Below are 17,107 nucleotides of genomic sequence, written 5' to 3'. Positions count from 1 at the left end.
TTAACTTTTTGCAAAGAGTCCACCTGCACTCAGCAAACAGCGAGTTGTGAAAGGCAGCGCAGTACTTCCACTGCACCTGCAGCTGTGAGGCACAGCAAGCCCTGCCGGCCCTGGGTGCCTGACTGAACTGGGACATGTGGTATTTTGAACACGCACACACAAGCTCGCTCGCCCACTTTACTGTAAGTGCACCACGCAGTTAGCCTTGGCTAGCAGCGCTCCAAGCTCCCAGCTAATCTGAAGAGATGTAGCTACATGAGCGAGACATGGAGTCTAACATCAGTTGTTGTGATCACGAGACCCAGCTAGCTGCATTTTGTTAACTGTCTTCCACAGAGTCCCATACAATGTTGGTAGCAAATGAAAGTAAATTTTTTTCTTGGCAAGATCTCTGCTTTGTATTTTGCTTCCTGGGTGACTGTCTTGTGACTGCAAAGCAATGAGCACTTACAGAATGAACAAATGCAGCAGGAGTTTGACGAACAGCTGATTTGACCTTACTTTCTTTGCTTCAGTATCCTTAATAAGCATACCACCAACAACTAGTCGTTCAAATAGTGGGAGGAGACGAACAGAAATCAACAGCACAAGAAAGCCCACACAGAAGTAACCAATTCAGATTTCAGAAATAGTGCACAGCATTAAAGGCACAGGGCCACACATTGAACAATAAAGAGAAAACAAAATATTCAATAGCTACTCATTAAGCAAGTACCATCCACCCTGTGCAGTAAATGAGCCTGTGGAAAAACTAGTCTGTAATCATGAAATTAAAGACTGTCTCATAAAGCATATGCATAGGCAAATTAAAGCTGCCAGAGTAAGGCTGTTTGTGCATTCCCCAACTTTGACTGTTTGACTTTGCAAATTTAATAACGCATTTCTAATGTAGTTTTGGGCATAAGATATTTGAATTTCAAAAGCATTTGTACGCAAATTAGGTACAGCCCTCAGATTGCTGGCATGATGCCAGCACAGCCCCTGCTGCCGTGCAAGCTGGCTGCCGCTGTGCTCAGATACTGTTTTTTGTGAAAATAGTAAGAGTAGAGCGTGTGAGAGCTCGTCAACCAGCAAGCAGCGTTGGGCAGGGCAATGGTGCTCTCTGCTGGGTAAGCACCAGCACGACATGCACACTGGCATTGATGGTAAACCACCCGGCTACTGGGCTACGTGCAGGTGAACTGCTCCTGGCCCGAGTGGTTGACTAACAACTGTGGACTCTGTATCTGGACGACATTCTTGCCTGACAGACTTTACAAAACACACGTTCACGCTGTATTTCACGTGTATCAATCAAATGAAAATTCTTCTGGCTTCTCTCCTAAGTTATTTCTGTGGTAGTAGCTGTTTGAGGAGGTTTACTTCTAGCAACAGTAGTTATGTTGATGTTAAATACAAAAGAACTTGTTTTTTTTAAGTTTCCTTTTACCACAGAAAAAATGACCTCATGACTGCATAATTTAGAGACACTTCTGGCTAAAATGGTATTTTGGAAAACAGTTAATGACTTATTGCAAGTCTGAACAAACACACGTTCTGTGGGAAGAAACAATTTCAAACCATCTTACCTTTTATTGTGAAAGCGTGGATTTTTGTGTTTTGTGTGGATTGTTTGAGCGAAACTCTAGAGAGGCAACAGGGCAAAGGAAATCAGTGTCAAGCGGTTTGAACTGCCGCCTTCTACTTAGTGTACCATGCCTCAGATTATTTCCTCTCCACACATACCTCCGTCAATCCCAGGCCACCTTATCAAATCTTAACACCTCATTAAGGCCTGTGACTGTTGCATTTTACATAAACTGATGCAAGCATGTTGACTGTGGCGAATGCTGTACTCTACAGCTCAGCAGAAAGAGATGTAGTTTCAATTCTTGGTCCTTTAGTACCTGTGCCCTGCCATAGTACTCAAACTGCATGCAGACACATTGGTGAGATGTTGCTATCTGAAGTCTGTCATTTTGTACTGGCAGAAAATATTAATTACACAAACGCACAACAGCAAACTTGAAATCTGAGTTCAAAATGCACTTATAAGGAAACCTACTATTTCCTGATAAACTGGAACAAGATCACAAACATCCATTGTTCTCTTTTTTGGAGAGAATCACTGGAATTGGCAGAGCATGACAGTCCGGCATGCATTCAGTTCCATCTGGACCTTCACGTATGTAATAAGATCTGGTTTCTGATTGACTAAGATGGAAAGAGAACGTGAGAGGAGTTTTAGGACAGAGACATTTTTAAGCACCTTCTTCTGAAGTATCTCATACTGGCCACTATCAGGGACAAAGTGCAAAACTAGAAAGATCAGGTATCTGATCTGCTAATAGCGGACATTAAGAAAGCAGCAAAAAAATCCACATGGAATTAAGAGAGAGCAGAGTCTGACCTTCGCTCCAGTTTAGAATAAAGTAGGTGATATGAGCAGTCTTACAGCTAATACCACAAAGAGAAACTGGTGGGGGGAATACTCCAGGGATATTTTATGGAAAGGAGGATGAGAGAAGGAGAGTTAAACACCTCAAGAACATCTATGAACTGCCTAGGAGAATTCCTCCACAACCTTTTCAAAGGAATCCTACCAAAAGACCTGAATGATTTATCAAGTAACCTGTAACAACGCATAAAAAGAAACAAAACACACAGGGAGAGAACTTAAGGGGGGAAAAAAACCAGGCAGGTGCAAAAAGCAGAAAAAAGCAACACTGACCTCAAGCCTCTTTTCAAGTGACTCTATCCTGTCTTTTTTGCTGGCCAGGTTAGCTCTTGTGTAGCGGCTCTGTCCAGGCAGGTATAACACTTGGCTGTAACATTCTTCCCACACCTGGTTATAAGCTTCACTTGAGAGCTCTCCATGCCCCATTCCTTGCTTTACCACTTCCATCTCTTGTGCCAGTAGATCCTGTGCCTGTAGGAAACGATGAAAAATAAATTGCAGTTACAATACACAGAATACAAGAAAATTCCTCTTGTTTTCAGTCCTTCAGCATGCAATTCACAGGGGCAGTTTCTCTTTTCATACTAAAAGCACACCATCAGGTTAAGCTAACTATGAAATCTAACACAGATGCTGTGGATTATAAATGAAACCCAGGCTAGAAGGCTACTCACAGCACAACTATCCCTCATTTTATATAATTTGGCCAAAGCCGACATCACTCCGCTGTAGCTAATGAAAGCTGTGGCACAGCTAGATACTTCATCTTGCTGCAGAAGAAAAGAGATAAAAGCAAGGACCTTGAGGGGAGGGAGAACTGTACAGACAGAAGCAGCTGTTCTATGAAACAAAAATCGCTTTTCATTTCCTTTTGCTTGCCCTTCTCCACACAACCTGTAAAGTCAACTCTAAACATTAACAGGTGAGCTGTATAAGCTCCACTGCAGGAAATACTACTCTGACTTTAACTAACACACATTCTGTTGTCAGAGAACTACTAGTGAGATAATAAGCATTCTGCTGTTTCCAGTTCAGTTTACAAAGTAATTTACACTGAACTGGAAAGATTCATGCTCTTCTGACAAGTCTTAATATTTCTGACAAAGAGCCTGGCCCACAAAACTATACAGGCACCTACATCCTTCCAATTCTATCTGTAACTAAAAAACTAAAACATCTTTGATGATCTGGACTTCATTGGTTATAAGTGCATGTCTTCCCTTTCCACAGGATTTATATGTGTACCACAAATTTCCATATCAGCAGTAGATATCTCACTACAAACAAATGTATATTGTATAACAGCATATTGCCCAGGAAGTAATTCAGGTTATCACCAGAACGGATGATTCCTGGGATACCAGGGAAAGGAAAATTAATTACTTGTCCTCGATGGTCAAGACAGATAAAATAGGAGTACTCTAGCCACACCTAACAAAGCTAAATTTTAGAAAAGTTCACTTTCAATGAGTCTCTATTTGTCCACTGTGAGGAACTACTTAAGGTTATTTAGTTGTGGCACCAAAACAGTTCCACAGCTTTAAGGGCTCAGCACACTGTGCTTAGCACCACTGCTAATTCTGCCCAAAAGAGCACTACACATCAGGAAAAGAAAGGAGCATTTAATGAAGGGAGTTTAGTAGGAAGATATACTAAAAACAAATGAAGAAATGAAGCAAATTAAACAAGCCTCAGATGAGAATGCAGAGATAAAAAAAACTTCCTGGTTTGAATTTGATTTTCGACAAAGAGGGAGTATTACGCTGAATGTTACAGAGCAAGCAAGAGCAAGGATGCAAAGAAACTTCTGCTCGTCAGTTAGGAGACAAAATTTCCAGGGACTCTGAAGAAAGTTTCCAGACAAAAACTACTGGACTGTGTAATAGTCCCTACAGGAAGTGATAAAAAACCCAATTCTTGTTGCACTTCAAAATAACCAGAGCGAGCACTCCGAGAGTGCTCCTCAGGGAACGATCTGACACTGGCAGGGCAGTGAAATTCATGATCTAATTGTATTTTCCATCTTTAACTTCTGCTCAGAAATCTTCAAGTATAATTTTTCATTTAACAGCAAATTGGAAGTACATACTGTTCAGTATTTATCATTTTAGGCTCTTGATTCATTCATCAGATATGGTCAAGAAGACAGACTTGAAATCTGCTTGTGTATCTTTAGAGTCACTTTAAAGTAATATGGGATTTAGGTGTAGAGATACCACAGCTATTGTGAGAACACAAGTCTCAGATAGGAGTCTGCATAAAATAGATTACTTGGTGGCACATGATTTTGTCCTTTTTACCCATTTTTATTCCTGTAAGCATTTGGTCAAAGGTTACTGGCACAACTTCATAGGTGAAACTCTTTGAAAGAGCTAACCACAGCACTGTGTGTCTGAATTGTCTATCTGTCACTTGGCAGCAAAAGGCAACATCTGTAGCTGCTTAAATAAATGAACAACCCGAACCAGAATCCTTGGTATAGGACTGCTATTTAACTTGGGATTACAATGCAAAACAGGACAGAGTGCCCAGACAGCCTACTCATTTCATCCAGCAACAACCTATTCTGCCTATTCAGCGCTTTTTAACCAGGTATGTTTTAAGATCAGTTGCCATAGCCCAGCAGGCTCTGCACTAGCACAGCTCTATTGGACCAAGCTTTACAAGCATAATTAAGCAACTTGATTTGCTGCTCCAAGTTATATAAACTGGTTAACACTGTCATATTTAGTCTGCACTGCTATGAAAAAAATGCTTAATAATTCTGGATTAACAGACTACACAGGCAGCAGAAGGTGGATAATCACACCTAGTTGAAGGCTCAACAATTTAACATCAATTTCCAGAAACACCGAAGTAGAATTTGGTAACCGTTGGTGTGTTACAGCTCCTACCCTTACTTAAAAACATAAGCTATCACAACACATTCAAAATTGTATCTAAAAGACATCGCCTCAGGACAAATACAGCATTCTCATCATTCTGCTGAGTGTCTAGATTAACATTAGTTTACAGAAATGAGAATGTGCACTTAAACTATTCTTTCAGCTCTTCACACAACCCTTGGAGATCTCTCAACTAAATTCTGTGCAGCCTTGAATCCACCTTTTTTTTGCAAGATTACGGGACTGTGAGATAAGCAGACATTAGGTCACTGCAATTAGGCCATACAATTCTCACCTTCTTGAGATCCTCTTTGGAGAACTTCTCATAAGGATTTTGTTCCAAGTAAGCCATATGTTCTGCATTGTTGCTTCCAAAGCCTGGGCCCTTCCCCTTCTTACCACTAGGCTGTTCACCAAATGGGTGGTGTAAAAGATCAAAATGAAGCATAGTAATCATCTCTTTCTTTATTAGCTCTTCACTTTTCTGCAAGTCTGTTAGAGGTGGTTCCACATTTAAGGGTCTCAGTATTGTTTCATTAACCTGCCCAGGAATAAAAAACAAAGTTCCTAAACACCATACACACCAAAGACCACGTTAAATTCACATACCTCCATCTGAGCATGAATTTTATATAGCAGCTAAACCGTGCAGCACAGGTGCCAAAATTCCTTGCGGTGTGACACACACAGCAATCCGAACACCCAATTGTGCTTTTATTTCTGCATATGAAGTACCTCATGAAAATTTCGCTGTGACAATTTCCCATAATGCTGAAATCAGCAGACTCAAAGATTTCATTCTCTCGTGATCTACCTAGATCGTATTTTCTCCAATAATGGTGAACACCTTATTTCTATTTTTTTCCTTAAAAGTGAATTTTGTTTCCACTTACTTCTGAGGGCCGTGGTAGATTCTTCTGAACAGCTTTGTGCATTCTCTTCAGCTCCTTTGCACGTTCTGCATCTCGGAGAGCCTAGACAAACAAACTAAACGTTACTCTAGCTACTGTAATACAATCAGATGCTTTCTAAAAATGTATGTGATATAAAACCTAATTGATTACTGCAGCAAAGATTTCTTAAAAGTATAAAGATCTCATGTTATGAAGCCAGAGACAAATAACAGGTCACTCTATACATGACATCATAAGTTACTGCCTCTAAAGTAAACGGGAAGAGCACAGCAGACTAACTCTAAGAGGAGAGATAGCCCAAAAAGTCATTCCCAGGCATCAAATTCTCATTCAGCTTCAACCCCAGCAGACTTCTTTCTTTACAAATTTCTCCACATCAAGTTTGACATCTGGCCTAACTCTCCAGACAGGAAATGCACCAGGAAAAGAAAGACTCTTAAATTTGCAGCCAGGACACTTTATGCCATAGAAGATGACACACAGAAACTACTTCACTAAAACAATACTTATTTTACTGTAAAAAAGAAAGCGTAAAACCATGAGATTTCTCCTTACATTCCACTTTCGGGCAATAACTAACACAAAAAGGCAGCGTTGTCTGTAACTTCACAAATGATGACCAAGATCTTCCATGTTCTAAGCCCAGCCATGTCATGCCTTCACTTGAAAGGCAGGATGCTATTCTCTTGTATGATACTACAACTCAAATTCTTTTCTCTATTCTACACACATTATCTGTATTTATGCAGAGTGTGTGTGCGCACGCACACACACAAGACACGCATATAAGTGTATATATGATGTTTCTCCCCAAATGGGACATGTTGGAATCAAATTCTGGGAAATGCTTATCATATTAGAAGATATCAGAGCATAGCGTCTTTTTTAAAATGTTTTGTTCACTTGTCAAAGCACACTCCTTGGCAAAAACATTTCTTTGAAGTTATATAACAAAAACAGATTTGCATCACACAAATTAGGATAAGCAATAAATTGAAAAGAGACTGTTCTAATAAACAGAAAACTGTAAAGTGTCTCTAATTACTGGCTATTACAGCTATTTAGCCAGCAGAATTTAAGCTAGCATGTTATCTGGCCTTCCTTGATTCTGACAAAACAAAACAAAACAAAACAAAAAAAACCACAAAACAAAAATAACCAAGGACCCATTCACAACTTGGCTGTCTGAATAAACCTGTGGTACAAGTCATAGAAAAGGGACCGACTGACTGCATGGCAGACTTCTATCTGTGTACCACCAGCCTGCCTCAATTTGTATACACCTGTCTTACATTTCACAAACAGTAACTATTAACCTCAAGAGAATAACCTGAAACTGGAAGAAAAAAAAAAAAAAGCCAAAGCCAAAAAAAAAAAAAAAACCAAAACAAAAAAAAAAAAAAACAAAAGCCAAAAAAAAAAAAAAGCCAAAGCCAAAAAAAAAAAAAAGCCAAAGCCAAAAAAAAAAACACAAAACAAAAACAACCAAGGACCCATTCACAACTTGGCTGTCTGAATAAACCTGTGGTACAAGTCATAGAAAAGGGACCGACTGACTGCATGGCAGACTTCTATCTGTGTACCACCAGCCTGCCTCAATTTGTATACACCTGTCTTACATTTCACAAACAGTAACTATTAACCTCAAGAGAATAACCTGAAACTGGAAGAAAAAAAAAAAAAAGCCAAAGCCAAAAAAAAAAAAAAGCGCACAATTCTTTAGTGCTTAAAACCAAGCATGTGCTTCTGTAGAAAAATGTTTTAAATTCTATTTCTATCTTTTGGGGGACAAATGCAGGAGATAGGATATACACACTCTTAAGAGACTTCATCAGAGAAAATGACACGTGATATATAACAGGAACAAATTGAGAAAAGGATTCAGAGAGAAAACCAATTTAGCCTCTGTGTGTGCCTATTCTGAAGGCAGCAAGGAAAACAGGTACATTTTACTTTATTGTTCTGTAGAAGCTGTACCACTTCCACTAAACATGTATGAAACTATGGGAACCATACAAGGAACATATTTTATTTTAAACAACGGGCACTATCCACATCACACACACCTACCTGCTTGCGGGCATCTATATCAGCAGTATCTTCTACGAAGGCTTCATCTACTTCATGTTCCTCCAGTTCTTTTTCTGCATTTTCAGGTAAAACAATCTCAAAGTCATTCTTTGGAGCAGGAAGAGCCATGAGTCCAAGGCGCAGGTGTTCACGAGACTCTCTCTCCTGTTGAAACAACAGTAAAATATAATGCTTCTGAATTCACGCGTTAAGGTGCAATATGATCAGATTCCATTCATCTACATTAACAGATGTGAACAATACACAACTAATATCATCTGGCAATCTCAGTCTGCTACAAAGCCAAAGAAACAAAATCTCTGAAATCTGACAAAAGGGGCATGTTACTAATCCGGGCTGATTTACAGACCACCAGCCCAGAGTTTATGCACTATTAAGCACAGAAACTCTCCAATACTAAAAAACAGACCACTTTCTTGAAGATAGCTAATGAAATCTTCAAACAAGCTGAAATACACTTAAGTAAAACAACAGCACAGCACCTTCACCTCTCAGTAGTTTCAATACAACAGCAGAGACTCACATAAATACCTTTCAAGAAATTGAAAACATGAAAATATGTCCACACTGACAGTGGACACATGGATATTTGCAAGCCTAACCGGAACATTTTTCATTGCAGTTGCTCACAAATTTGGGGATTGTGGCACAGTACAAAAATGAAACAAACAGCACCAGATCTGGAAACCAGTGACGTCCATCAGGAAATTGAAGTCCCAGTTTTACTTCTAGGAGCAAAAAGCCTTTTTACTATAAAAAGGCTAAGACAGAACCAATGTAAGTATAAGGACATCGAGTGAACCTTGTCCTTCAAGCTGAAAGGAAATCTGAAATTCTGAACTTGGAAGAGTTATTTTTTTGAGAAGAACATGCCAAAAACTTGAGGCGGCTATCCTTAGCTAGCCCAGAAAGAAAAATGTCAATAGCTCTGGTGGAAGATATCCAAAGTCACAGTTAAGGCTGCAGAATCAGCCACATAAAAGGAGCTTCCAAGGTGCTGCCTATTAGGTGTATGCCCTTTTTTACCATGTCTAATTGGCAGAGTACATCTGGCTGAATCTCCAAGAATGGAAACATCTGTTGCCAAAGGCGATGAAAGAATCTGGATAGGACTCAGATTACTGGACATCTCAAAACCAAGTGCTCCTAATGGCTAAAATTAAAATCCTTTAGCTCAACGTTGTCAACAGGACAGACTGATGAAAAGGTCCTGTAGGTAAATCGGGAAGCCAAGATGATGAGGGATTTGAGGGCTGCATAGGTTTGCAAGAAAAATGAATCCCTCCTTCTGCTGAGCTTCAAAGATACCAAGTAGGTCTGAAACTTAACTACATCTTTTTTGACAAATGGCTTCAGAGTGCTTGTATTGAGCACACTGAAGCCATTCTAAGTGGCAAGATTTCTGTTCTTTCAAACAAAGATTTGATTTTATCAGGTGATCAGTACAGACCTGTAAACAAGTAGTAGAAATAACACTTGCTTTTTTACAAAATAAAATTCTGTTCAGGAGATGAGAATTAAAAATCCTGAAAATTATTAGAGCACTGATTTCCACTTCTTAAGTACTTCTTACCATTTGTTTTGCGTAAGATGGGTCACTGTAATCTGCCATTCCCTCTTCTGGGTTGATGTTCAATTTATCACGCAGTGGAGTTCTACCAGGAGTTGTACCAACCACAGGTTTAGGAGTTAGTCCTCCACGAGGAGTTAAGCCTTCTGGACCATGAGAAGGAGTCCTAGAGGAAGTGCGGATACAGTAATTTAGGTTTTCCTGAAAAGCTCTACTTGCAAAAGTCTGAAAGCTGCAAAAAGTTATATAAATATCATTAATAAATTCAATCTAGATTTTTTCCTTGGAAGGTAGTGGTACTATAATATGCAGTTACAAAAATAAAAACACCAAATTGTTTAAACCTGTCAAGGTGTTACCAAGATCCTGTCAAGCTGAAATCTAGGCACATCATTATGTTAAGAGAAGCTTCAGGACCTACATCAGCACAAACTCCCACCGCTACTTTTGAGAGAAGAGATTATCCAGTCACCAGGTACTATTCTGGGATACAGTATCAGGATTTAATTGCAAGCTTTGATTTCCCTACCCCCTGTGGCAAGTCATTCACTCTGAATTCACCTGGCTTAACAGCTGTCCCATCTTACAATTGAATGCATCATTCTGAAGATGCCTCTTTGCTTTTGCTGATTACTGAAGGTGTAATTACATTACAATAATTACTTTCAAGCACCTAAGGTTAGGCAAGATGGATTAAGTCTTAGATTTTGTGGGCCTCAGTTGCTTCTCCTCTAGACTGGGAAGACATGTTGTTCTCTATCTCAATAACCTCCTACATGAAAGGCGTGCAGACATTATCTTGGATACAGTCACAAGTTTTCTGTTGCCAACTTATACTGAGGTTTCATATAGTGATGATAATAATAAAAAAACTGGTAAGACATTGTTAAATGTCTCAAAGAAAACAAGTTCAGGAAGGGGAAAAACTTTTAGAAGAAAGGCTACATTATGGTTCTCATCTACGCTTACATAAATATTTTCAGACAGCAATGACAAGTATGCGTGTTGTAGAGAATAACCCTGGGCAGAGACAGACTGGACAACATGATTTAATACATCGTTTGCGCTACTAGTTACTTTTAATTCTGTAGTGCCAGTAAGATGCCATAATGGTGGACAAACACAATTGTATATAGAGCCTGACACACACTCTACTGGTCCTCTTTTAAGGGATACAACAAGTGCCTTATTTACTGGGTATGTCTGTGAGAGGCAAGTGATACTTTCCTCTTGCTTGAGGTGGTTCACAGATTTTTATGACCTCTCATTTAGGATAACAAATACAAGAATCACATTTGCAGGATGACACCTGCAAAAAAAACAGCAAAATATATTTTTATGTTCTCAAATGAATGTTTCATAGGATACATTTACTTTGGTTGATCATACTAGCAGAAAAGGCCTTATGCCGACTTTCCAGAAGAAACAACTTCCAAGTAAGCGGGTGGTTGTTTTTTAGTTGTCTCAGTTCCATGCAATGTTTAAAACCTTATTAAAATTTTCAACTTAATACCTTTTAAGAAAGTTCTTGCAACTAGGATGTGGAAAATAGAACACAAAAAAATCTAGTGCAAGGCAACAACTTCCATAAAAACCTTGCATCAAAATATTACAAATTTCATACCATCATAGCAAAAAAAGGTGTACATAATTTAAATATTTGCTCTTTTGGCCTAAACAATAACATGATGGCTGTGCTTCACTACTCTGCCTCCTCAAAAAGTTACAGCTTCCTTTTCTTTATTTTTAACCACTTAATGGATTTTTTTTCTCTCTGAAGGTCTTGAATTTTCACACTGACACAGCATTTCTGCAAACAAACCAAGATGATACATAGGTACCACATTTATCTGTGCAAATCTGAACTTCAGAAGCTAAAATAACACCACAAACAACAACAACAACAAAAAATAAACACCAAACAGCAAAATTAAAATGTCTTTACATTTTTTAATGTAAAATAACCCAAATGAACAGACAGATCACTCCAGGCCAACCTCTACATTCATTCTGCACCTCACTGATGCCAACAGATCTCCAGAAAGGTTTTATTTATGTAGATCCAATTAAAAGAGCAGCGCTTTTGCACACAGCTTTTAAACAGCAAAATAAAGCTGCTTTTGAAAAGATGCCATAAAGGTCCTTTTTATTTCATCCTTTACTTTTCCTACTAGCATGATACAAGTAAAATTACAACTTAAGTTGAAAAAATTGACAGACAAAATGTACCAAGTGTAGTATTTTTTAGCTGTATGGTATTTGGCATTTGTGGGATATATATTTATTCAGGACCCACTGTAACAGTTAAACCAGCAATTCCATACTATTTAGATTGGCAATAAAAGAAATATTTTATTTTGGATATATATGGCTTATAAAACATTTACTCCAGCTTTTCAGAAATTCAGTGTGGGTTTGGCTAAGGGACCTCCCACACCTTTGACTCGGAGGTAATACTTTGGAAAGGCTAGGACCCACATACAGAATGAAACTCCATCTTACTATTTATACTCCTGTATTACTTCAGTATAATTTATATTGCTCCAGACCACAGAAGACTTCATTTTGGACCAGAACTCCAGTGAGCTATACACTGTACAAATATAGATGAAGACAATGTGGCCGAGCTTGTGAAAGACACAGAGGAGAAAGTTGTACAGCAAGGGCTTGAAATAAAAACAAGTTAAAATTTATTTTGAAGCACTGATCATAACCTACTATTTCACACACTGCAATCCACTCCCTCCACCAGATACATGCCCAGCCAAGTACCCATTAGAAAAAGAGGCTGCTTTACCTGAAGGGTGTGGAAAGCACGGTATTTGGAGTCTGAACAACCTGTTTCTGTGGTGTTACCCCCGAAAAGTCACTTTCATGCAAGGGAGTGTTAAGACCTCCTTTCAGGGGTGTATCCACATTTGTGAGAGCCATCAAATTCTGTGCTTCCTGTGTAATAGATAACACAAGCGGTACATCACTAAGATTTTCATAGTCACACTCTACTATCCGTGTTTCTTATATTCAGTAGCAGTAAGAACAGCTGAAGAGTTATTTGAAGATCAGTTTGTGGAAAAAGTTTAACACTTAACTTTTAACTCCCATACACTGGTATTTACAAATCTACTGTTCCACTGAAAAGGATTTTAATCTTAATTTCCAACAAAATATATTATAAATTGGCATCGCAAAAACGAATGTGTTACTTAATGTTTCAGCTTCCTTCAGTTTGCCGGACTTCATAAATCTGCAAGACTTACTAGAGACTGAATACTCAAGTCATCCTAAAGAACCTGATTTTCAGAAGGAACAGCACACTTGCACTCTGAAATCCAACATTAATGAAGTTTATCCAAACTGCACTTCGAAGAGAATGTTCCAAAAGGGATGGTCAGTATTCAGAATTTTAGTCCATGACTCAACTGGGGCTTTTATGAATATCCTCCCTCCCCCTTTTTTTTTTTTTTTCCCTTTTTACAGCAAAGAATTAAGGCACTCTGAGCTGAGATAATGAAACTACTGTATATAGCAATTATCCATCTACAGAACTGTGTATATGCATAATACTGTGACATATGTGATGTCAGAGTACTCCATTTGAAGGTGAAGATGGCCATTCCTGCAAACGCTGCACAGAGACTTAGGTCATGATCTGTAGATTCAGGAACTTTCTCTTTTTCTCCTATCATGAAACTGTTGACATATAGGTCGTTATCAACACAGGGTTTTTTTTTTTTAGTTTGAGGTGGGGTTTTAGGGGTGAAGTTTTGTTTGTTTTACACACTAGCTGCACTGATTTCATTTAGCCGTTTCCCCACACTCAACAAAACACTACCCAACACTACCAGTTTTTGAAAGAACCCAGACACTCACACAATCGGTGTAACACAAATATAATTCAGAGGTTGCAAAGGTAGGTTTTTGACAATCTTTGTCTTAAAAGGTTTTAAGCCAATGAAGTTCTAGGAAAATATTCTTGCATTGCTGCAGTTAATTACTTCTTGCTAACTGAAATAAAAGCTGAACAGAAAAACTACATAGGAAACAATGTAAAAGACATTGTTCTAAGGACATGAACACCTTACATTTCTTCGACGCTAAGAAGTACCCAAGACAAGGGGAAATTATCTAAGACACCAGGACAATGGTTAATGCTAGAAGTTGCATGCAATACAAAAAAGAAAAGTATCATAGTGTTTTGAAGCATGGTGACAACTGATCAGATAGAAGTGGATCTGCTTCTATGCCTTTCAGTGTGTCCCAAAGATTATGTGTCCATTTAAACCCCAGTACCACACATAATCTAAGGAATGTTTCTATGGCACTTACACCTTCCATTCAGTTGACTACTGCACTAAAACTAAAAGCCCATTCTGTACATTTATACTCTACCTGCAGGATCCTGTCTTGTGCTGCCGGAGTTTTGGGAGTCCTTAGTGCTATGCTGTTGTTGGTCACATTATATTCAGACAGAAGAGTACTGGAAGCTGAGTTTGTAATTCCAGATTCCTCAGCAGTCTGGCGTGCAATCTCACTTGCCTGGCCTACTTTTACAACTTCTTCAAGTTCTGTATCAGATATCTTTAAAAGAGAAAATTCCAAGGCATAATAAGATAAAATGCAACCACAAGATCCACTTGATGAAACAAAAATCACTGACTGGCATTTGCCTTATAAGTAATTTATCGATCAATGAACAGCTTACCTGAGGAGCTGGAAGCACTAGTTTACTTCTTTTTTTGGTAAATTCTGACACTCCGCTGGTCTGTAGAATAGCTGAAGGCAAGTCTGATTCTTTTTTCCGTTTCATATGTTGTTTGTCTTTTTTGCGCTCTCTTCCTTCCCTTTCACTGTCATTATGGGTAAGAGAATAATTTTAGAACACACTGAACAGCTACAAAGTAAAACAAACAAGGAAAGAGCAAAAGGCCAGCACTCTAAACAAAAGTTGGATACACTGAAATAAAACATGTTGCAGGAAGAGTGAACCACCTTGCAGTGCAGAAGTTCAGCAATTAGATATGGTCTGCAGACCTTGCAGCAGAACCTACAGCAAGGCAGTGTAACGCTTCTAAATTATGGAATTAGCCAACAGGTGGTTACTTCAGCTACAATCAACAGGTCACTGGAGCAAGAAAAAAAAAAGTCAGTCCATGAATTTAAACACCAAGGATCGGAGGATGTGAACAGTCCCTTTTTCTCCAGCAGCTGCTAAGGGAAGACAAACATTCTCTGTGGGATATGGGAACCAGTTTCTCTTCAGTATTTAATAAAAATGGTATTTTCTTCAAATAGCAATAGAATCGGCCTATGAAATCATAAGTTTCAGCTTGAAGCTCCTGCCAGACCTTCTGAACTAAGAGCCATACGGAAAGAATCAATTTGATCATAAGCTAATAAACCAAATCGTATGTAAGTACTGGACCTACCCTCTCAGTAAAAAAGTTGGCAAAAGTAGTGGGAAATGCAATTGTATAATTATGTACCATACCGCTCATGATGAAGATGGGCATTTAATTTCTCAACTGCAGGTTTTGGGATTTTTTGGGAGATTAAGCATTTAAGAGGATTCTACTTAAGAACAAGTCCATCAAAAGTAATACTATAACAAGTAAAATCTACTCCTGTAAGCAATCTTAATAATGTTATGACTTGGAGCAAGTGCTGAAAAATATACAAGTAAATCTACTGCTAAAAGAAAGTGAACCCCAAAAAGCTTAAGATTTCCAATTAAAGAGCAAGAACGTGCATGAGAAACTTTACTCTCATGGAAAAGGGGTCAACTGGACCTTTTAGGAAGATAAAAAACACAGGAGACGGAAAAGGCAGAAGCAATCTGCACTAGTATCTGTCCCATGCAAAATACAACTCCTGTCCACATTGTTCCATGTCCACATGTATTTCCAGGACTTAACACACACACACATATATGGAGTTTTCTTCAAATATACTGTTCCCTCCTTAGTATAACACACACTTACGATCTTAATTCTCCATCCAGGTCTTGCTGACGTAGTTTCCTGAAATCTGCATCCAGGGACTGGTAGTTTTCCTCTGATGTATCATAAAAACCAGGGGCAGGCTTCTTTTCAAATGGAATCTCTGCATTATAATCCACACCTCTCTTCTTTTTTCTTTTCTTCTGGATCTCAATTCCAGCAGCCCGGAGTTCTCGTCTTTTCTGGAGAGCAGCAAGCCGTCTAAGAAAACAGTAATACTATGTGATTTGAAGTGCACATCTATGGGTGGCTTCTGTCTCTTAAGATCTGCTACTACTTTAATCAGTTGCTGCTGTGATAGGGCTGCACATATTTATACAAGAATGAAGCTCTTGTCACAAATGACTATTGAAAAGACTGATTCTGCAATGACTTAACGCTGTGCCTGACTTTATGCATTGTAAATTCTCCAGTCACCAAAAGGAGTCCCAATATATGAAACTAAGCATAAGTTTACCTAGCTTCTTCCAGCTGCTTCTCTCTTGCTTTTCTTTTGGCCTTCTTTCCCTGTGTATTGGCCAGACGAGCTCTAGCTTCAGACAGCATTTCAAGTTCATCTACAATAGTGCAGATAAATACAGATATGAATTTCCACTTAAAAATAGGATTAAGGGAAAAAGTGACATTAGTATCAGCAAGCATCTTTAAAAGCTGAATGAATAAATGTTTTCACAAGCATTCTGCATGATCGCTAAACTCGATTTCTCCATGTTGCTCCAATGTATTTTATAGATCATTGGCAGATGAAGCAAAGACTTTAAGAAAAAATTCCTAATGTTAGGAATAATTCAACTAATTTCTACAGCAAATCAAAATATCTACATAAAGAGGCAAACTGACCACACTAACAAAATTATAACTTCATTTACATCTTCATCTGGCAGTACTATATTAGAGAACTTATTAATTTCATTTACATGCACTTTCAAGAGTGCTACATTTGTGAACCTGTGACTGTTTAACAACACTGTTAGTCCACTCCTGGAATTTTAGCGATGTTCATTTTTCAGTTCATAACACTACCATGTGCAATGAAAAATAGCCGTGTAGTCCTCCTATGCTTCAGCTGGGATTTATCTGAGGGGTATAGCTGATGGAAAAAGATGAAAATACAGAAATAAGAATGCAAACAAGCAGAGCTGTTGTCAAAGCAAAGAACAGTCAGCCATTGCAAAAGATGATAAGCAGTGTTCCCCAGGGCTTGGTTCTGGGAC

The 17,107-nt window shown here is 38.6% G+C and overlaps 1 protein-coding gene across 1 annotated transcript; it reads right to left on the bottom strand.

Moving 5' to 3' along the window:
* Window positions 1–2,710: 2,710 nt before the first annotated feature.
* On the bottom strand, window positions 2,711–16,487 carry CDC5L (cell division cycle 5-like; the record flags this gene model as incomplete). The annotated part of the gene is made up of 10 exons (XM_010294057.1): window positions 2,711–2,908; window positions 5,618–5,863; window positions 6,216–6,296; window positions 8,307–8,471; window positions 9,901–10,063; window positions 12,695–12,843; window positions 14,287–14,475; window positions 14,600–14,744; window positions 15,876–16,094; window positions 16,351–16,487. Coding segments are annotated over 10 exons (1,692 nt in total), but the record flags the coding sequence as incomplete, so codon positions are not given.
* Window positions 16,488–17,107: the final 620 nt, after the last annotated feature.

Source organism: Phaethon lepturus, unplaced genomic scaffold (genome assembly GCF_000687285.1).
Source record: "Phaethon lepturus isolate BGI_N335 unplaced genomic scaffold, ASM68728v1 scaffold24799, whole genome shotgun sequence".
Taxonomy (NCBI): domain Eukaryota; kingdom Metazoa; phylum Chordata; class Aves; order Phaethontiformes; family Phaethontidae; genus Phaethon; species Phaethon lepturus.
Note: the sequence above shows the minus strand (reverse complement) of the source record. Positions and strands in the feature narration are given on the sequence as shown.